Source organism: Manacus vitellinus, unplaced genomic scaffold (genome assembly GCF_001715985.3).
Source record: "Manacus vitellinus isolate BGI_N305 unplaced genomic scaffold, ASM171598v3 scaffold_23_pilon, whole genome shotgun sequence".
NCBI classification, from domain to species: Eukaryota; Metazoa; Chordata; class Aves; order Passeriformes; family Pipridae; genus Manacus; species Manacus vitellinus.
In genome coordinates this window covers 2,341,913-2,364,239 of record NW_021939718.1, presented here as the reverse complement: position 1 = coordinate 2,364,239, position 22,327 = coordinate 2,341,913, and the positions used below count along the sequence as shown (strand labels likewise).

General features: G+C 41.3%; 1 protein-coding gene across 1 annotated transcript; it reads right to left on the bottom strand.

Moving 5' to 3' along the window:
* Nucleotides 1–7,852: 7,852 nt before the first annotated feature.
* On the bottom strand, nucleotides 7,853–21,336 carry RGMB (repulsive guidance molecule BMP co-receptor b). The gene is made up of 3 exons (XM_029959949.1): nucleotides 21,275–21,336; nucleotides 18,402–18,913; nucleotides 7,853–11,304 (listed from the first exon to the last, which is right to left on the bottom strand). The coding sequence occupies exons 2-3, from the start codon at nucleotides 18,702–18,704 to the stop codon at nucleotides 10,636–10,638; spliced, it is 972 nt and encodes a 323-aa protein (XP_029815809.1). The 5' UTR covers nucleotides 18,705–18,913; nucleotides 21,275–21,336; the 3' UTR covers nucleotides 7,853–10,635.
* Between the last annotated feature and the right edge of the window lie 991 nt (nucleotides 21,337–22,327).

Here is a 22,327-nt window from a genome sequence, read left to right as displayed (position 1 = left end):
ATGTAACCTCAGACAGTCATAGATGACTGTCCTTCTGCATTATCAAAATTCCAGAGAAACTCCATAAATGTGAGTGCAAGCGGGACAAAACCTAACCTTGTCACAGTGGGAGAGGATGTGAAGTTTAAAGAGTTTTTATTATTTCAAGTGCCACTACTGAACACAAGAAAGTGTGATGTGTCTTAAAGCATCGACTTACTTGTAAACTACCCAATTTGCTTTAAAAATTTTGAGTGTGTTATCTGTACTTGTAAGGATCACTCATAATTTGGTGGAAAAAATATTGATAGGGACATCACAACCAGACCTTATTATTAGAACCACAACCTATATTTTCATAATTAAAAAAAAGACATTGTCCTTAATTTGAAATTTGCCTACATTTACTGTGAGTCAAGTTAGTTTTCCATTCATAACCTAAAGGCCTAAAATATGGGTTTGTAGTAATAACATACTGAATAAACAGATGGACTGACAGTCTACCATTTCTTTACAAAAATCCATGTTTTCAATAAATACACAAAAAATTCAAAACTAAGGCAAGAATATTTTTAATTACAGTATTTTCACTTCCCTCCCATAAATTTAAGAATGACTTGACATTTGCATAATTGCAAAACAAATCACTTAAAAGTTAGGAGATTACAGAACAAAGTTTGCTTTCAGAATCTTAATTTAGACCCCTCTCTGCAATTCTTACAATGCAACTTCAATGACAGTACCCCAAACTATTTTTTCTAGGGAAGCCCACTTCATCTGCTGCACTGAGTATATCACGACAGTACACTGCACAGAGTGCATGAAATAAATTCAGTATCTATTTCATAATTATTCAGTGTATGATCATGGGTAGGTCTCACCCAATTGGTGATTTCCAGCCAATGCAGGGATATCACATCTCCATTTTTGTGCCAACTCCAGTGCTTTTGTGGTTACTCCAGGTCTTCCACCCAGGGGTGCAAATGTGCCACAGTACCAGCTGGTTTAGGTGTTGTTAGCTTTTTGCTTATCAATTAAGAATTTTAATGAGACGGTAAGGCACTGTCTGTTTACATCAAATATTCTGTATTACATAAAAAATAACTGCTCTCCAGTAAAACTTGACAAAAATTACTGTACTTATTGAATGGAGTTAAGTGGAATGTGGCTGAAAAGAGAGGTTCTGGTGGATTATCCTCATTTCTTCTTCATGATTATTTCTTCCCTGCATATGTGTCACCAAGAAACAGCCATATAGAAGTTATTATATATTCTTGTAAGTTTCAGTCTCTTAAACACTTTACTATTTCTATGGCCACTTTTTAGATACCAACTGCTCTTGGTTTTGCCTTTTAATGTGATCTTAGAAAGCTAAAATTGAAGAGGTTTTTATGAGTGAGCAGCAGGCATTACACTGTTTTCTAATCAGAAAGTACTTCTTGAAGTGCAAGATGTTTATTTACAAAGCTCAGATTCATTTTGCTTTGTAAATTCACTTTTTTCTTTGTCTGATTTGCTTTCTGTTCTCCTTTGCTATTCAGCCTTCTCATATGATAGAGATACATTCTTATAATAAGGATTCCATTCCATCTTGAGTAGAAGATGGGGTGGGGAGAGGAGGAATGTTACTTCTCTTGTCAGATATTCAGAGGAGCAGTTAGAGTCACTGGAAAGGAGTTGCACTTCCAAATGTGTTGAACAGCAAGTGAGCTGCTGAAATGCTTCCCTTGGACAATTCAGAGCATGGTTTCTTCTTTGAGACTGTGTGACTGTGACAGCTTAATGCCTAAATGGTTAAAAGAAATCTACTTGCAAATGTTTGCATGGGCTGTGATATGTAAAAAAATAAGTACTGATTTCTCTAAACTTACTAGCAATGGTCAGTAATTTCAAAGAATACAGTACCCTGAAAGCTTTTAATATGGATGATTTCTTTCCCCAAAGCATTGTTAATATTCAACTGTTTATTAATGTTAAATCTGTAATGATTAACCATGAGATTATTTGTATTAATTTTCAGCTTTGTGAATAGTAAAATTTCACACATCAAATTTTCATGTTTCCTATGGTCTGTGTATTTCTCTCAAACCTAATTCAGATGTAAAATATGTATGTTAACTGTATCTTGAGCTCCAGAACGGAGAAACATTCTTGCAATGAATCAAAAAACTAACAATTTGAGAACTAGGTGGTTGGTACAATTAGTTTCAGATCTTTCTAGACTATGAAGTGAGTCCCACTGACAGAACATCTAAAATGACCATTATAGCACAAATACAAAGAGATCATTATGGCTATTTCTGATGTACTTTATTGATTAATATTTCAGGTAAAGTTTACAACATCAGAAAGAGGGACAAGAACAGAAGAGCAAAGAATAACGTAATCTAAGAGAAGACCTTTAAGATCAATGTTGCAGCTGGTGGATAAAGAAAGTGAAACTTTCATCATGTGTTTGGTTAATACTGCAATAGAATTACAGAACCATTAGGGTATATGAAAAAGAGCAAAGCAAACAGATTACAAGAGCAAAGGAGAGTATTTCCAGCAATGCACCAATCTTAATTACAGTCCAGGACAGTGCTTCTAAGTCTTGTTAACCTGTGCCTGACCTTGGGCAATCATATCTCCGAACTGTAGCAGTAAGGGATATGTCAGCTTGACTCAGGAGCCTGCACCGGAGGATGGAGGCAAAGTCCGTGCACACATCCAGGTGTGGGAAATGCAGACTCACAGGGGGCAAAGACTGGAGGGTATCCTGCCCCACCTGCAGATCTGTACTACAGAAGAGATTCAGAGCCCTGGTAGCAGATAAGGGGCTGGAATATCACCACCTGATGACACTGCCACATCTGGCAGCCTGTGAGCCTCTGGCAGCAGCAGCTAGGGGGAGATGGGAAGTGAGAGCAAAGAGGAACTGCCTGTGGTGGGCAGAGGTCCTGGTGACCAGACTGACCCAGGTCTAAAGAGGTTTGCTGCTTCACATGGGTTCTGTGGGGAGGCTGCCAAGGCTTCTCTGGTTCTTGGCCAACTCAAGCACCACCCATGTGGCCAGGGGGGACCTGGAGCAGAACAAGAATGTCTGTGTTGCTCTGGAGGTGAGGACCAAGGGCACCAGGGTCCTGTGGTGCCATTTGTCAGCAAAAGGAGGAATTTGAGGAGCGGACAGATCCTGTGGATCAACAGCCACTTTTGCAGCTGGTCTCAGAGGCTTCAGCTTTTATGACCACCAGGCCATTTTGAAGATAAGGATGGATAATTGGTCCTACGTGACTTGACTGTGGCAGAACAGCTTCTCATGTCTGTCAAGCCTAGTGAGAAGAGCTTCGAATTAGGAACAGCAAGGAGGGGGAGATGATGATCCACCATCAAGAGAGGTAGTTGTGACATGGATTCACAAGCAAAGGTCTCAGAGTGATGTGGACAAGAGAGACCTTGCAGCCAGCAAAACAGGGCATACGGCTGGCCCCACACAAATAAGGATGTGCAAAGAGGACTGAATGATGGTGGAAGTTTTCACCCCCTTTCCGGAAAATCATGACTGGGTACCTCTCTACATGCACAGAGCATGCAGTCACTACAGACTTCATCTGATTGCCATGGCTTTTCAACAGCTTAGCAACATCTGCCAGCTCCCTCAGGATCTTGGGATGCATCTCATCATGTCCCATGGATTTGTGGATGTTCAAAATCAAGGCTCATGTGCAAAAACTGGGGTTTGTAAATTTGCAGGGGCTATAGCCTTTGGCAAGGGTTTTCTTGATATAACCCCAGAAACAGAATAGGCATTATCCATGTGTATAAGGTTATGTTATGGATTTTTTCTGTCTAGGTAGAAAATCTGTAAGAGTTGGAAAGTGAAAATGCAAAGCTCTGTTAACTTCAAAATGAAATGTGAATTTCTTCTTGTGGCTGCATATTTGCTTGCTTGAATTACATTCTATGGGTGGCAGAGTGGGAAGGCATTGCTGAATAGCTATAGATGGAATGGTAACTTCAACTCCGCTTCCTCCTCACTGTAAGGAAGTTATGAGAAGTGTTTTGTGTCTTTATAGAAAAATGCAGCTAATGGTGAGTGCTATAGGCTTGAAACAAAACTTTTGAGGTCACAGGCAGGGGAAAGAGCTTCCTCAAAATTCAGGGATTCAGCCAAAGCTGATACACAATACTCTAATCCCTATATTCAAAGCTATGTGTAAGGATGAAATAAATGAAGAATGGAAGCATTGTATTCCTCCTTCGTAAGTGGGTAGACTGAATGCTGGTTCTATGGGTAAAGAAGAGATGAAAAGGCAAGATGGAGAAATTCCTACTTGTCTTAGTGTGTCTAAATCACCAAATAGTCACTCTAGCACATTAGAAGATTATATCCAGAGATTAAAAATAAAGGAGACTCTCTATGTACATAGTGACCCATATGCACATTTAATAAAGAACCCCCCACTGAGGGGAAATTACCTTAAAAAACCCCAACAAACAAATACTTACATTGTTACCTAGGGAAGTTCCATTACTGACTGTTTAGATAACCCTTATTGTCCACAATTAGACTGCAATTAACAGCTCTTTGTTTAAGGTAAGTACTCCACCAGAGGCCAATGTATTGCCATTTAACCGGCATTTTAAATAGTCAGTAAAAATATTTTCTGAGCAAAGCTGAAACAGGGAGGGCTTTTACTTCTTGCCATTAGATAATTCATTCACTTATAAAGGACCTGGTTTTAGATTGTAGGGCTGTGAGGTTTGATTGTTTTTTTACCCAGAGAGGTATTACATATAATGTTGATTTTAAGAATTTGCATTATAATTGTTAGCTCTACCAGACAAGACTTAAGACTGAAAGAGCTGGTAATGTTTTCACTTTTGAAGTCAACCTCCTTATTACACTCTCCCTCTTTGCTTTTGATTCACATCTCTGACTGGATGAAATGGATCTTTCCTGGTGGAACTAAATGGGAAGAAATGTTTCAGAAGATCATGTAACACACTCCAGCTGCTGACAGTGGTTTCCTCTGGTTGAGCCAGTGTAGAAATAACTCAAAGAAACAGAAGTAGAGATTTCTTACTACACTTCTGCTCCCATCAGACAATGTACAAGCAATATCCTAACACTTTTTTCAAGAAAGCTCTATTTGTCTTGCTTTTCTGATTTTTACTAGAGTCTAAACCCCGAACTAGAAAGTGTTTCCACTTGTACAGGCCCTCTGCTTGTGTCAGTGAATCAGCCACATCAGGACTGCCAACCATACAAAACAATGCACCCAACAAAAGTCAAAAAGTAATCAATAGTCTGTCAAGAAGATCTGCTGACAAAGAAGAAACTCTTAGCACTTCTGTCAACGAATATGCATGTGGAAAACTTTCAAGGACTCACACACAGAGGGTAATCCCTGAAGGACTTGATATGTTTTGACTGAGGAGCCTTGACTAGCTGTGGAGAAAGGGCAGACTGATTGCACAGACACATCTGAATTGATTTTTCAGCAATTATTCTTATTATAGAGGAATATCTGTATCTGATTTCCCAATGGGACTAATTATTGATCTCTTTACCGTAATAAAGGCCACTTCATTTGCAAGAAGAGGTAAGACTTGTGACTTCTTTTTTACGTAAGTATTGAAAAAAAAAAATGGTGGCATTCCAAAGATCTCAAACACTACTGTGCAAGCCACATTTTAATGATTAGGGAGGGCCTTTTTACAGAATTTATCATTGCTGAAGGATTGTAAAATTACTCAATGAAAAAAAAAATGTTTTTCAAAAAGCCTACCCTGGTAACAATTCTCTCTCATGCCTTCGGATCAACTTATTTTTAAGGGAATCAGTTCACTGTGTTTTCAGGAGGCTGGGGAGTGATGACTGGCAGCACCTGAGGAAGTAAGAACTAGATGAAGGCAGGTCATGCCAAACCACTGGCACTACATATAGGTCAGGGACAAGGGATAAGAGATGGCATCACAAACAGTGATGTACCTCACTTTTTAACTTGCCCTATCCACCACAAGGGTAGCCACCATTAGGCTCCCTCTACAGAGAGGCAGGGTTATGGAAAGAGTTATTTCTCCAATGCATCCCACCTACAGGAAGTGGGAGGGGTGTGTTTCAAACCTAACACACCCTTTGAAGGCAGGTCTCATACACTTCCAAGACTAGTACGAAAAAGCATTTTTCCTGAGAAAGGATAGCAGATGGATCTAGCCAGATAAAAGCTGATAAACCCAGTAGGATAAAGATTACAGTCACCTGAGAAGGCAAGAAACCTTGTTTACACATCTTCATTACACAATTTGGAGTGGGGATTCAAACACACTATCTCTTACTTTCTAGTCAAACACATTAACAATTTGGCTGCAGGGTATTTAAGGTTTTGGCAACCCCAGCTGTTGAAATTTTTGCTTTCTGTAAAACACTTGCATGGTAATGGCAGCACAGGACACCAAAGAACAGCCTAAAAGATAAAACACTCTAATTAGAAAATACAGCCCTTGCTCCTATGCAGCCTTTTTCTATACTTTGCACCATTCAAAGTATAGAATATATCACAGAAAAAGTAAACAGTCTGGCATTGAAAGGCCAAAATTAAGATCAGAAGCCTTACCACTAAGACTTTACCCACTCAGTTTCTCTCCTTTGTCCCAACTTCAGCTTTTTTTTTCTTTTCTGGCCTTCCCCTGCCTCGCGCAAACCTGCCTTGGGAGGGGAGAAGGGGCCAAGACAGCAAGGAAGGGAGGGCTTTGTTGCCTTATTCAGGTCTGCTTTCAAGAGAATCAAAGAGTACAGGCCAGGCCCAGGTCTGCTGTGAGGCTTTCGGAGGCCAAGGTGCATCCATCAGATAGGCCTGGGAGACAGATGGGGTGCTATGCAGCAAGTGTTGGATCAGCTGGCTTGTCTCGAGCAAGCAGATTGTCGCTGGATACAAACCTAGGCTGGAATTTAAAATGTACCCATCAGGGCTAGACTAATTTCATTTTAAAATAGCTGTCTGGGCTTCCCCCTCTATAGAAAAATAGCAGTAGGCATCTCCAGAAGGCAATTCAACCCAACCTACAATATTGCTATTTACTTCACTGAATACGGAGAAGGCTTACGTGTTTAGTTTACCTAATTTAGATGAAATACCTCTCAATCACTAAAGTATGCCTCGTCTCCTTTAAGGCAACTAAGACCTTGTTTGGATAAAGCTATCCCTTGGTAACACCACAGAATGGCACTATTCCATAATAGCTCCCAGCTGTTAGTCTCACCAGATGTGAAAGACCAAGACAGAAGAGGAGTTTCAACTTGCCTCTCCCAAACTCCAGCAGAGTGCTTCACACCACTACAGTCTAAATAACTTACCATTATCTGCCAAACACGAGTGAGCAGGTCAGGTGACTGCCAAAAAAGTCCCACAAGTAAACCAGACAAATGAACAACATTTAAATCTGACTAGTGTGCAGATACAAACTCAAGACCGCATTTGTTTCCTCTGCTCAGCAGCAAAATGCAGATTCCTTGAGAGGCTTTACTGGACTAAGAAGGAAAGCAGAGATCCTAAAGAAATATCTGGGTTCAAGCTGAAACTGTGTGTCTCAATTTCAGATTTAAATGCTTGGCACACCAAACATACATATAAAATCTTTCATAGATCCAGCCCTCAGCACATACTAGAATCAATGACATGTACATATTTTGTGTATTTAATGGAGTATTTGTCTACTGTTGGAGTGTAGATAAAAGTGGAAATTAAGCTTTAAAACTAGTGTAATCATGAAAATAATCCCTGTAAATGTTATAGGCACTCCACATACGACACAATGTCCTTTTTATATCTAGCTATGAGTTCTGATACGCAGCCCAGCACAAAGACTGTAATCAATCTTACTGTTCACAGTTGTTTACTATCAGCAGCTTTTAATTTCAATGAACTTTAGTTTACAAAGATAAAGAATTCAGAATCAGATCAGATGCAATTGTTCTACATCAGCATCACAAATTTACCTGCATACTTGTACTTGATCCGTGGCTATTTTGCTCTCCACAAGATGATAACTAATAACAATGATAAAATCTAATGAACAACACTGATCCCCACAATTCTTGTTTGTTTTGAATACATCTGGAGAGAAGTAGCAGCACAACACAGAGAACATTTATCTTGTAAAAAACACCTTTTAAAAAAAAGGGAATCATTACTAGTCCTGTTTGGACATCGTGTAGATAGCAGTCTGTAATAACCGGAATAGGGAAAGACAGAAAAGAATTCGTACCAGTCAAGATACAGATGGGAATTAAATAACCTAAGCATGAAAATTTCAGTAAAACACCACAGCTGTACTTACATGAAGAAAACAAATGCAAGATCGTAAACTGTTCTGTGTGTCTGTCAAAACAGAAGAAAGACACAAGACTCCTGGGCTTTTTTTCAAAACATGTCCACTAATGAAACTCTCATTAGACAGTACAAAGCTTGCAACATTGCTTGCTTCACTTTGCAGTGTATATAAGTAAATAAGCACTTGCACAGCCTCAAAACTCATAAAACAAATGCATGGTAACCATAATGCCAAGGTAAGAAAATGTAAATAGTTGATGATCTATTTTCTGGCAGTACAGCAGCAGTCTGAAAGGAAATGCAATACTGAAGGGCTGTAACTTGACCATAAGAACAAAAGCCAGGTTGTTCTCTCAGGTTGCGTTCCACTTAACAGATGCTCTATACAGATTTTTCTTCCAGTCAGGAAATAAAAAAGTATTTTTGGTTTGACAGGCAGTTAAGCCTATTATTTCCTTTCATAATACCCTTGTTTAGGAGTCTTCTGTACATACAAAATGAAGGATTAAGCACACGGTCTCTGCTCAGTCCTGCAACATGCTTCCTATAGAAGTTGCCAGACTCCACAACTACAGAGAACCATCATCAGCCGTTGTTAGCATATGGTTAGGAAACACTCTGGTTAAGAAGATACTTAAAAAACTGTTTTGGATAAGCCACTAATATCCAAGGCATTGCCTAGCTTGTTGAAGACAAAGGCAAACAACATGTAGTGTCAGTAACAGCTGACAGGCTGTGGCACTAAAATACTGATAAACATGTTACACTGCCTTCTGCAGAGCTTGTGGTGATAGATCAACACCTGGGAGAGTGAATCCTTGCAGGTATGACAGCTGCCTTCTGTGTACAGTAAACATATATATATTTAAAGCTCCCTTTGCTTTCTACAGCAATTTCCACAGATCATTTTGCTGATATATTTACCACATAAGATTGTTCCTCACACAGCTCAAATCCTAGCTGTAACACGAGCTTAGCAAAGTAACATTCAAAGTCGTCACTTTTAGGTCTGTCTTGGTATGTATCTGACTTTTGGCACTTTCAATTTACCTTCACACTGTGTGATTAGCCCTGCAGATGAAATATTATAGCTTCCATATATACTTAGCAGGTCATCCTGTTCTGTAATTTTATGGACTCTTCTATATAATTTTTTCTTCCAACTTCACCATCTCTTCTTTAGTTTTATGGCAAATAATTTTCTATTCCAGGGTTCTTCTGGTCTGAGAGTTCTCCAATAACTTAAAAAGAGGATTTTTATAACACCTCTCAGGAGGAATGCAGAAGTAACACAGATAACTGTGCTAAAGCTCTTCTAAGTATCTCCACAAACATTGCAAAGGAACTGTACAACTGGTATCCTGAGGGGATGGTTCCTGCTCTTGGTTCCTCACACACTACCTCTTTAATAAACTGGCCTGGTTTACAGCTGCTGGTCATAAATTTAACTACACATCTTATTTAGTAGAGGGAAAACAACCATCTGCAAGAAGTATAAGAACTGTATTCAGCACATTCCTATCCAATATCCTATCCATCCTATTTGGCTAGGAGACAAACAGCCTTTATTTATAAATTGCCTGCCCAGTATGTGGCCTACATCCCCAATTTCTCTGCACCCCACCAGGGGTCACACCACATTACTGACGTTCCTCAGCAGGGCAGGCAACTATTCTTCTACTGTAATAATTCAAAATATTTATACACTGCATAGCCACTCTTTCACATACACACATATACTTACTGGTATACTGATGAACCACATCTAAAATGTTTTGCAAAGACTGACACACTGTGGGGTTTCCAAGCATGAAAAAAATATAAATCTGTAGGCTTCTAAAAGACAGACAACTGGAGGGCCTGTGAAAAAAAGCAAGCGTTCCCTTTAAGTTTAAGCTCTCTCCAGAGACCATTCACTAGCTTCAAAATATCCACGTTTGGCATTAAGTAAAGCTCTCTTGGAAAAACCCACAAGTTAATTCAATTTAAAAAAATGTGTTAAACCAAGTAGTACTTAGAGGGAGCACTGAGTATTTTATGTGTAATACACAGTTACTCAGATACACACTTAAATATTTAATATGTAAAAAATAAAGTGCTCTCTATCAGGTCCCAGTGCAGGGACATTATAAAACATTTCAACAACTGTAAAACAAATAGATACAAAGAACACTGCATCAAACATATATGAAAACAGTTAACACAATATGTACAATCTGGTGGGTGTCCCAAGACAAAACATCCCTTCATATACATGGTATATACATATATACTCCTCTTTACTCAATATATTATGACAATATATATTTCAAAACTTTGTTTACAGACAAAAAAAAACAAACTACAAAAACACAACAAGGATAAAGGACACGAGTCCAAGATGGACAAAGAATTTGCTATCCCTGCCCACAACACCAGCTCTGCTCCTGGGAAAGATATGCCAGTGCTCTTTTCTGGGATGCAGCGCCTCCACATCCTGCAAGGCACTGTGAGCAGCAGCTGTGAAGTTGGCATCACCTGTAGTGAGCAGGTCAAATACACATGAGTAAAAATAGATGTCCTTCACCAGCATCTTCTCATGGCATTTGGTGGTGGCGGTTTCCAGTGTGTACCCTGATCGGGGATGGGCAGCACTGCCCTGAGGAAGCAATTTGCTCATCACAGGCAACGGCAAGTGACCGCTGTCATCAATGCGTTCGCTGGAGGGGCAGCCGTTGACACAGAGCTGCAGGTCCTGGCCCTCCTCGTAGGCCATGACCAGCTCCCGAGGCATTTGGATGGCCAGCGTCAGGTAGTGTCCGAGCTGCCGCACATACACCGTGGTCCCGATGTGCCGGGCGTGCATCTCGATGTACTTCCCACTGACCTTCTCCACGATGTTCAAGCTCCTGGTGTTCCCATCACCTCCACTCGTTGTACCATCCACAAAAGCTGCAGGCAAGTCATCAGTCACCGCTTGATACACTTTCTGTTCTGTACAGTCTTGGTATGATTTAAAGATAATAGTTATCTGGAGGGGAAGGGGGAAAAAAAAAGCAAAGTTATTGGAAAAAAAACATTATCTCAACCCCTTTTCCATTTTGCAGCTGAATATGTCTGGGACTGACCACTACCTCAGAGCCTGGTAGTTGTCCACAAGTCACGTCTTAAAGGAAAACAGACTGTACACATGCTTAAAGTAATATTTTACCAATTGTTAGATGCGTTCTTAGGTTGTCCTGGAAGAAGGACTAGTAACATGTGGCAACAGCTGTGATGTCTGGAAAGGAAAAGGCTTTCTATTTAATTAGGTATCAGAACTCCCTCCTGCCTGATAGTTTTTTAAAGCTCTGGAATGCCTCCTGCAATGACAGAGAAGTGTAAGTGCCAAGTAATTCCCACAATGTTGGCCACTGTGGCAAAACCAGAATGAGACTGTGCCAAATCACGGAAAGGTACAATCACGACCAGGAAGAACAACTAGTATCAGTTAACCAGTACACTTCTGCACAACAGCTTTTGTCTCCTGCCCCTCTGTTTTGAAGTAAGCGCTAGAGGTTCAAAAAGAGCCGATTACAGACAATTCAGATAAAACCTCTACCCTCATTAGCCTCACCTCTCCATATTACTTGTATAAAACAAAAGTCTCCCCATCTCCCTCCTCCCATTGCAACCGTTTCTCCTGTGGAGTGTGCAGACTTCTTACTGCAATAAGAGTATTACATTTATTTTCACTGTTTGGCTTGTCCCAGGTGGCTGATGCTCTGTCCGTCTTTCTGTCTCACAACACAGATGATACTTCCTATTTTGGTTTTGTATGTTCCCACTGGTGAAGACTGTATTTTTCCAATGGTTTTTCCTTCCGTCAATCAGTTACACAGCTTGAGTTGTATCAGCTATATAGCTTAAGACCACCTGTAGTCAAGTCGTTTAGTAAACTGATGTCTGTGGACCACAGCTAAGCTGTGGAATGCCTACATTCAAAATCCAGAAAACACACAAGGGCCCTCACCGCTGTAAAGACAACCTCACAACTCTGTGCTTAGTAAAGTAACCTCGGCAACTCAGAGAAGAGAAACCTGAGATCTCTCAAGGAATTAGTATTTCTGCATATAATCCAGACCTTCATGCAGTAAATCTGGTCTTTTATTTTGTATAATGCAGTTTTGATGAAAAAGACTTCTATCTCCACCTGCTCAGACAAAGAAGCATTCCTCTTTCCTTGAGCACATTTATATTGCTCTGCAAGGAGAGAATGATTTACACATCTTGAGAAGCAAAGCTCTAAGTCTGTGCAGCACCTGAAGAAGCCTGAAGTCAAAAAGGGTTAATTGTTTTAATGAGACACAGAACTGGCTGCTGGATAAAAACATTTAACCAAGGCACCTGGCAAAATTTATCAGCAAGCAGCCACCAAACTGTTCTCTCCAAAACCCCCTCCTCTGCAACAATGAAATGCACACAATTTCAGATACACAGAGGGAGAAGAGAAGCCTGCACCCTAACTCAAGATTAGCAATAACATTACATGGTGAATGAGAGCTGAATGACTACAAAATGAATAAAGGCCTCCATGTAGGCTGCAAGAACACTCCAGAGAATCAAGAGATTATTAAGACTTTCCAAGGACATACTTGTATTTAAACACTGCAGCTCAAGACATTAGTTTTGAATATTCTGTTGTATGTCACATGACATCCATCTAATCCATAGGCTAGATTAGTAAAACCAGAGTTCTGCATAGTCTTTCCCTTATCACATACTCCTACCTCAATATCATGCCCTGGTATTAAGAGATACTCCAGAGCTTGTTGCAAAGGGAGATAAAGCAAATTTCCTTACAAAGCTTTAATCTAAGTTCTTAAGGTAACAGAAAGCACTAGAAAGTGAAAAATTATTTCAAACAAATTTAACGTGTGTTACATGTGTCTATGTACCTACAGCACTTTTTACACTCTGGCTGGGTTGCAAGAATATCTCCACAAAACTGCTTATGGGGTACTGTTTACAGACTAGAGACTAGCTGCCCTTTCTAAACCTAGGACTGAAAAATCCAAATACCAGATGAAGAAAGACTTTTGAAAGTACTGGTATCTCAGCCTTGTTCTGTGGTCACATACAGAGCTCTTCTGCAGTGAGGAACTCTGAAAGATGAATACAAAGGTTTGCAGAGACTTACCTGAAGATACAGGAAACAAACATCAGCTATAGTAAGAGTACTAAATCAAAAACAAACAACACACACATCCAATCTGCACATTTCATTTTGGACTTCATCCTCCCACTGCTACTGGTACCAGTACTGATGAGTGCACTGATCACAAAAATTTTCTAAATTCCACTGCACATCCAAGGCCTTTCAAACATGGTGTTACTGAGATGTCAAACTGCAGTTTCTAGATGACCTTAATGTATTTGTTAATGGTGCCTGGCTTTTGTGCCTTAAACAAAATCAAGACTTTCAACTCTGAGTTCTTGTACTGGTCTTCCCTAGTGCTATAATGCAATCACAGTGCTGTAGGTATCCCTATATGTTGCTATTTTACTATGCATTTAATAGAATCCTAGAATTGTTCAGGTTGAAGAAGACCTTTAAGATCATGGACTCCAACCATTAATGTAGCACTGCCAAGCTTGGGAAAGAGTGAGAGTGGAAAACAGCCCAGCAGAAAAGGACCTAGGGGCACTGGTTGACAGCTGTCTGTACATGAACTGCTGTGTGCCTAGGTGGCCAAGAAGGCCAAGGGCATCCTGGCTTGGATCAGCAGTAGTGTGGGAGCAGGATCACAGCAGTGATTGTTCCCCTGTACTGGGCAGCAGTGAGGCTACACCTCAAGCATCATGTTCAGTTTTGGGCCCCTCATGTGCAGAAAGACACTGAGGTGCTGGAGTGTGTCCAGAGAAGGGCAACAGAGCTGGGGAAGGATCTGAGCACAGGTCCTACAAGGAATGTCTGAGGGAGCTGGGGCTGCTCAGCTTGGAGAAAGGGAGGTTCAGGGATAATCTTATCACTCTCAACAGGCACCTGAAGGGAGGCTGTAGACAGGGGGGTATCATCCTCTCAAGTAGCAAGTGACGTGGTAAGAGGAAATGGCCACAAGCTGCACAAGAGAGGTTCAGATTAGGGAAAATTTCTTCACTGAAAAAGAGTTGTCAAGCATTGAAACTGGCTGCCCAGCCTCTTGAGTCATCATCCTCAAAAATGTTTAAAAGGCATGTGGCACTCAAGGACCGAGTTTAGCTGTGGAATTCACAGAGTCAGGTTTGTGACTGGACTCAATGGTCTTAACGGCCTTTTCCAACCTAAATGATTCTATGATATCCTCCAACAAAACTGTAGTATGTACTACTTCTGAGAAAGACAAATTCATCTCCACCTTAGGCAATATGTCCACAAAGATAAAAAGAATAATGACACATAACCAGACATCTGATGCTCCTACTTAAAAAAACAACGGAAAGGTTGGAGATAAACATTTTAATATTACTTGCAGGAGACTAAGTACACTGTGATCACTTTGCAATGATTTCCTGCAAAAATAGAAACCGTGCTACAAAAGCAGTAAAAAGTTTGGTGTTTTTTTTCCTTCTCTATGTCCTTACATTCACACTCTCACCCTCAAGCTATCTACTACAAAACACCTGGATAGGAAAACCTCCATTTCCAATTAATGCAAACAAGAAGGAAAGTTTTCCACTGGCAAGCCCAAGCTTCTGCCTCATCTGCTATTCAAGGACAACTACTCTAGAGATATCTAGAACACCTGTCACAGAGATGAAAGGCAATAGAGACTATATACACCTCCAAATAAAGCAAACAATAAATAAAATAAAAAACCTCCAACCTTTTATGTAATGCATTCTGCAATACTCTTCTAACTTACTCCCTCTACAGCCCCTTGTAACAGACATTTATTCTCAGGAAATTGCAAAACCAGTTCCAAGAAAGGGGACCTTTATGCGTGGAGAAATCACACATAAAGATACCAGTGACCTACTCAAAACCCATACAAGAAGTCTGGCAGAAAGAAAAAGAAAAGAGGAGCTCGAACTCAGTTTCCCAGGCTCCTTGGTGATGATCCTTCATTCTCCACCTGAAAAGCCCTAGGATCCTATGCTCAGGGGCATAAGAACATCAGGCAGGCTCAAAAAACCTGGAGTTTCAAGTTTCAGCTCGACCACAGAATATACAATAGCTTTGTTCACAGCGGAAAAACAGATGTTTTTTTGGCAACACAAATATGCAAAACACCTACAAACAAATTGCCAAGAGCATTTTGTGAATAACTACACAACTCTCACAAGACATGCCCTTCCAAGTCCTGCTTTTCATACTTTCATGCCAGATGCACACTGGGGGGTGGGGGAGGAACACTATACTTTTATTCTTCATGTTCTTACTTGAGGTGTCCTCCTGACCTTCTCTTGTCCTTCAAGAATTTAATGGATAGCCCTCATTCACACTATTGGGGTTATTCAAGTCTCATAGGTTTTGGAGAGAGAGGAAAACTTACTTTACAAATAACGCTCACTTAGTCGCCGACTCCCTCAAAGGTTGGTACACCAGAAAGCTCAGACAAATCCGAAAGTACCAACTTCCTACAAGGGCAACTGATGGTTCGCACCTTTCAAAAGCACACTACATATGGGGTGGAGATTAAATATTCTGTTTCTACAGCTTCATAAATCACCCTAAGAAAAATGCATACAGGAAAAACTAAATCTTCTACTCTTATTGCCCTTTCTTTCATTAGGTCTGCTTTAGAGTAGGTTAATTAGGTTAGTATTTGCTTTGGCTTCTACACAATTTAAGTCCAGCATATACCTTTGTTTTTATTTCCCAACAAACTTATATTTCAAATACTGCAATGAAAAAACAGCCAGACTAACAATGGATAATGTTTTGGAAACTTTTCTTGTGAAGGCAGAAGACCTATTTGGATGCTCTTAGCTAGGGATTACACTATGTAGATATCACTGAACTGTATCTCTTTAAAAGTCCTTTAAGCTACCCTGTGGCCAAAATTAGTCAAGTAAACCCAGCAGCAGATAGTGTACTACAGTAAAAATGGAATTCTTGCAGAAGAAAATGTTACAGGAATGAAATTAGCAGTAGTAGTACAGTTTAACAAGCCTTTTGTATTTCTTTTATAGCAGCCGGTTCCATAAAGAAACAAAAGAGGCAGAAGGATGCACTAGAGATACTAAAACTTATCTTGCTAAGTTACTTGTACATTCAAACAACCTCCATTGCCTACAAACAGGTGTGGTAAGTTTGATTAACTGCCAAAAAAAAAAAATTCAAGGAAAGACATGTATGCTTCTGTTAAAGACATTTCTAATATCCTAAGCTATATGTCTTATTTAATTGCTTCTTCACACTTAGCTATACTTGCGCAATGACAGGGATGATAAAACACTACTACAGAAGAGAAAAAAGTATTGCTGCTTTTCCCAGAATGAAAAGTCAAAGAAAAACACCAAAAAAAGGACAATAAATAAAGATAGAAGGCATGCCCTTTAAAACCATATTTTCCCTCAGTATGTACAAACATTTATCTCCTTGGGTCCTCCTCTTATCTGTTAGAAAAGATATATAACCAGCATAACATGCTACATAGTCAATCATTTTCAGAATGTGGCTAAAGTTAAGATCACCTATCTAACAATCATCACACCCACACAATTTGTACACAAGAGTCTCAACATTTTCCTCTACTACTACCAGGAACAAGGAAATAAAGAAAATTTTGCAAGAGTTTAGCAAAACTGAGGATAAAAGCTTACTGCAGATTATGAAATACAGCTTTTTCTTGCAGTTCTTTAGGAGTCTTAAAAAGCCACTAGAACAGATTGCAAGGGACATCTTTTGCAAAGCTTACTCAAATTAGCCTCATTGCCTTATTTTATAAACCTTCAGAACTCATTCACAATGCAGACTGTTCTTGGAACAGGCACAAGTTAATCTGAGTTTCAGTCCAACCTCTGCTCACTCACACACGCAATGACATTAGTCAGTACCTCAGGATCCAGCACAAATTTAATAGCAAAGCTGATTTTCCCTTATTAATACTCCTGTACAGCCAACTCCATGGAAGATGTGCAGGCTCTAACTTACTGTGACCAGCAACTCCTGCTTCCAAACTCTGTAATAAAAAACCTACTTCCAGGCTTACCTAAATGACGAAAATTCTCCAACACAGATAGTGTTGAAACGGTGTTCGCACAGCCTGAACTTCATAATACAAGAGCTACACTACCACATCCTAAAAAAGGCCATTTCACTCCAAGAAGGGAATGAGGTATGTGACAGCATCAGCTTCAAATGTACACTTAAGTAATTTCTTTTACTGACAGAGACATCTGCTGCCTGCATTCAGCAGAGAGAGACAAGTATTTTTCTTAAGTTAAGGAAATGGCATAAGTTATCAATACTAGTGCATTTATTCCTCAAGTACGTAAGAGGAGAGCAATCTTCAGTCTTGCCAGTCTCAGCAGGGGCTTAATATGCTCAGCATAATTTTAAGGGTACTGCTTCTTTAGTAAAGCCAGGGAGCTAAGACCTTCTGACAACCATATAGCTTCTACGTAATTGTTTTGCTTCCTTTAATTCTCTGCAGTTCCCTTCTTGTTTCTGCTCTGAACCATCTGTGTTTTAATAACCTGTTTGTTGTGCCACTGTCAGTATTTTTCATTTTCTACTATTATAGCCATACTGTTTAGAGTTAACGAAAAGCAAAGACTTACACTCTTTCCTTCTTTAAGGTTTCTTCCAACCCAAAGCATTCTATGATTTTTTAAAATTTCTACTTAATGTAGAGGCAGTCACAGATGCACAATAATCTGATAACTGTTTTGAAATGTTACATCTAGTGTCCTTACAGGCTTATGTGGTGATAAGCACAAGTTTTCTTGCCATGGGCAGCAGCAGAGGGAAGAAAAGAACCTGTTTCAAGTTTCGTTTGATGCTCAGAAGGAAAGAGGGTAAGAGTTTTACTCTACTGTACTACTGCACAGAAGATCCTCAAGCTGTTATACTTCTTTAACAGTTAAGAGCTAAATGACTTACTTCGCTGTCTTGGCCTTTTATTTCTCCATGCATGCACAGAGCTTAAAATAAATCTGTACCTTATTTGTAGCAGTAGCACTGGATCCTGGGACCACAGGCACGTTGGTCACTTGCACTGACAAGTAGTTATTGTCTATGAGGGGCCAAGCACCTTCCACTTTGCATGTCTGGAAGTGATCCTTAAAAGTCCTCAGATGTGGATCACCAAACAAGCCACAAAACAGATATGTAGGAGCAGGAGTCTTCTCCCCTCCCTGATGTTCTCTGGCTTCTGTGTGGCCGCTGTAATTGCAAGGATCATGGGTCATTCCAGGGTTGGTGGAGGATGTTGGTCCATCTTTGGTACAGTTCCTCTGGGCCATGAGGTCGCTGATCCCGAGTACAGCAGAATGGTAGACCAGGTTTCCACGGCATACTTTGGAATTGCGATAGGTACACGCAGAGTACGCGCGCAGGGCCTTGCAGAACTCCAGATCAAAGTCCTCAAGAGCTGCGTTTAGATGGGAAGTGAAGGACACAAAATCAGTGGTGCACTTCTGGATTCCACAAGATGTGTGCAGCTGGCAGTCACCTAAGCACAAAAAGAGACGGCAGAGAGAAATCAAGCAAACCTCTTGGGTGGGAATACCCCATTCCACACCCAAGGTGCTGTAGAAAACAACCTGAACGAAACTTACAGTGCTCACCCATTAGGGAAACAATACATAATAGAGAAAAAGGTGTTGTGAGACAGAAAGATAGAGAAGAGAGAGTACCTCAGATGATGACAGGACCCGTGCATGTCTTAATCCATCACCTGATATTGTCTAGAGGAAAATAAAGAGCACTAGGTCCTGCCAAGTATAAGCCAAACATTTATTTTCAGATATCAAGGTGATGATGCAATTCTGTGCTTCAATTAATCACTTAGTCAGTAAGAAAGTCTCCATTTAGTCATTCAATGCTTTACACAAGTTACAGAATACTGCCCCTCAGAAGAATGTGGTAAAGGCAGCAAAGCAATATATGTTCAAGTGAAAATAGAATGAATGAAGCAGAAATCAAAGTTTCTCTTCTAGAAAGCAGGGCAGAGGGGAGGATGGTAGGAAACTGGGCAGGCAGTTTGCTTTATTTCTCTGGCACTATCATACCTAAAGCTTCACTGCTCATTTTTTGGAAGCTAATAAGTGAAAAAAACCCACAGCTGTCCAGTGTGCAAGTTTCCAGCTAAGACATCTAAACAATAGCAGCCTCTCTTACACAGTGATTCAATAATAAGACTAGGGCCAAAGAAACCCTTTCCCCAGGAAAGCCTGAAGTACTTACCAGATGTACACAACAGGTACACAGTTCACTTTACATGAAAAAAGCAGTTAGGCCTTATCTGATCACCTGATTTCCACAAAAGAACACAATTACCATCCCAGTAAGCAAACTGGAGTTGTACAGTCCTCTCCTCCACAGTTCTCACAGTCATGATCTGAAATCCTTCCAGATTCTCATGGCACATAGCAATGGTCTTCTGCTGGTGACTTTTACCCAAGAACTTAGCAGGAGCAGAAACGAAATGAACAAGACTGCACACACACTAAGGGAAACAGAGCCACAGGGCTCACAGGGCTTAAAACCAGGAGGACCCTAGTCTAGGATTCTAGTGTAGGATTCCCTCCCATCCAAAGACCCTTCATAAAGAATATGTGCACAACTTCATGCAACAGCTCTCCAGGCATGCAAAACTACGTACTAAAAACGTGATGCATTGTTATTTTTATGACCTATAAAACTCAACTGTGGAAACATTAATCTGTAATTTCAAACTGTCATAAAACAGATTTTGAACACCACAAAAATGCCTCCAAATATAAATGGAAGTGTGAAAAAAAGGGGAAAATGCAATATATTTAACAGAAACTCCTGAGACATGAGAAGTGAAAAAACAGACTGCAGAGCAGTCTTGTAGCACTTTCATTCTTAAACAGTTGTCTTCTGCAATTCACACAGTGATGAGAGGATATTAGCAATTTCTTTGCTTGCCCCTTAGCTGACCCTCCTGAGCCGGTACTCACATGACTTACTGTGAATATCCACACCATGAATTTATAAGGGTAATATGCTTTCCCAGTGATGCACAACTAACACAAATCTCCTGTCAAAATCCCAGGACAACACAGAGTAGAATGAGGCACTCTACACCTACAGCGAAGTGTGACCATGAATTGTGTAAGCAGAAAGTTTTTCTCTTCATGTTTGTGCATCATTGTGTAACCATAGAGTTGTATGTACCTTTGCAAAAAAACAGAAAAAACTGCACAAAATCCAATCAAATTCTGTGTTTTCTGATACACAAACAAAAACACCCTATGGCAGGCAAAATAACACAGGTAATCGTGGGTTCAGAGACAGACTTTCAAAGCATCAATTTATTTCCCCTCAGTTGTATTCGTGATATTGTTTTGAGCATATATAAACCAGGCTAGCTGAGCAAATCAGTCAAGTCAACAGCTGAATAAATCACAGATTCACAGAATTGTTAAGGTTGGAAGGGACCTCTGGAGATGCTCCAGTCCAACCCCCTTTCCGAGGCAGCGTCACCTAAACCAGGTGACACAGGAACGCGTCCAGGTGGGTTTGTAATGACTCCAGAGTTGGAGACCTTCCTTGGCAGCCTGTTCCAGGGCTCTGCCACCCTCAGTGTAAAGAAGTTTTCCTTATGTAGAGGTGGAACTTCTTGTGTTTTAGTTCATGGCCACTGCTCCTCGTCCTGTCGCTGGGCACCACCGAGAGGACTCTGGCACCATCCTCTCGGCATCCGCCTTGGAGACATTTTAACGAGATTCCCTCTCAGCTAGATAAACAGGCCCAGCTCCCGCGTCTCTCCTCAGGAGAGGTTCTACCTGACGGAAAGGGGCTCCGGCTGCGCTCCCGCCCCAACGCCGCCCGCCCCCCGCGGTACCTGCGCCCGGCAGCAGAAGCAGCAGCCCCAGCGGGGCCAGGAGCGGCCGAAGGCTCCAGCCGCGGCTCAGCCCCGGCGGGCAGGACGGGGCCGCGGCATTGAGGCGGCGGCGGCGCGGGCGGGCGACGTCCTCCTCGTGCTTCTCCTCAGCCCTTCCTGCTCCCGCTTCCTCCTCCCGCTCCACGGGGCGGCCCCGTCAGAGGACAAGGCCGGGCCGGGTCTGTGCGCGCACAAAGGCCGGACCCGCTGCGTCACCGCGGCTCCGAGCGCGCTGCGGCCCCGCCCCGCCCGCCATGCCGCTTTTCCATTGGCTTCCCCTGCTGTCTGTCACGAGTGACCCCACTCCCGGCGCCCTCCGTGGCCTTGCCCCGCCCCACCCCGTGCGTCACGCGGCCGCGCGCGCGCCGCACCGCGCTCAACGGGCCTTGAGCGGCGGAGGGGCCGCACGCGGCCAGCAGGGGGCGCTGCCGGTGCAAGAAGAGGTGCCGGGTTTGGAGCAGCCGTGGTTGGTTTTCCAGAAGGCGGGTGGGAGGGATGCCTGAGCCGCGAGCTGCTCCCCTGTGGACAGCATCTCCAGTCCCACCGCGGACCGCTCTTCCCGCCCGACTTGCGCACCGCAGGTTTACTTTACGAGCAAAGGCAGAATTTTGTTTGTCTGGGTGTATGTGTGCGTGTAAGAGACTTGACGTGGGGGAAGACTTTGACCAGTTCTACAGCAAGCCTAAATGAAGGGTAAAAGTAACTTTCTTTGATATAGGCATGGTGTACTTTTATAGGTCTTTAAAGGAGAAACAACACTAGAAAATATACTTTATGTTTTGGGAATTACATAGGACTCTGTCAGAGAGTTCAAATACATTAATGTTATCTTTATTGCCATGAGTTGTATCAATTTAGCAATTTCCTGACCCCATCTTTATATATGTGTATGCTTGGAAGTTTGCCTCATCTATATGTGCTCATCACAATTTTCTTCTAGGCATAGCAGACCTGGATTTAAGAAACATGCAAAACTAAATTCCCATTTAAAGGTGAAGTCCTACAAAGTTGTGG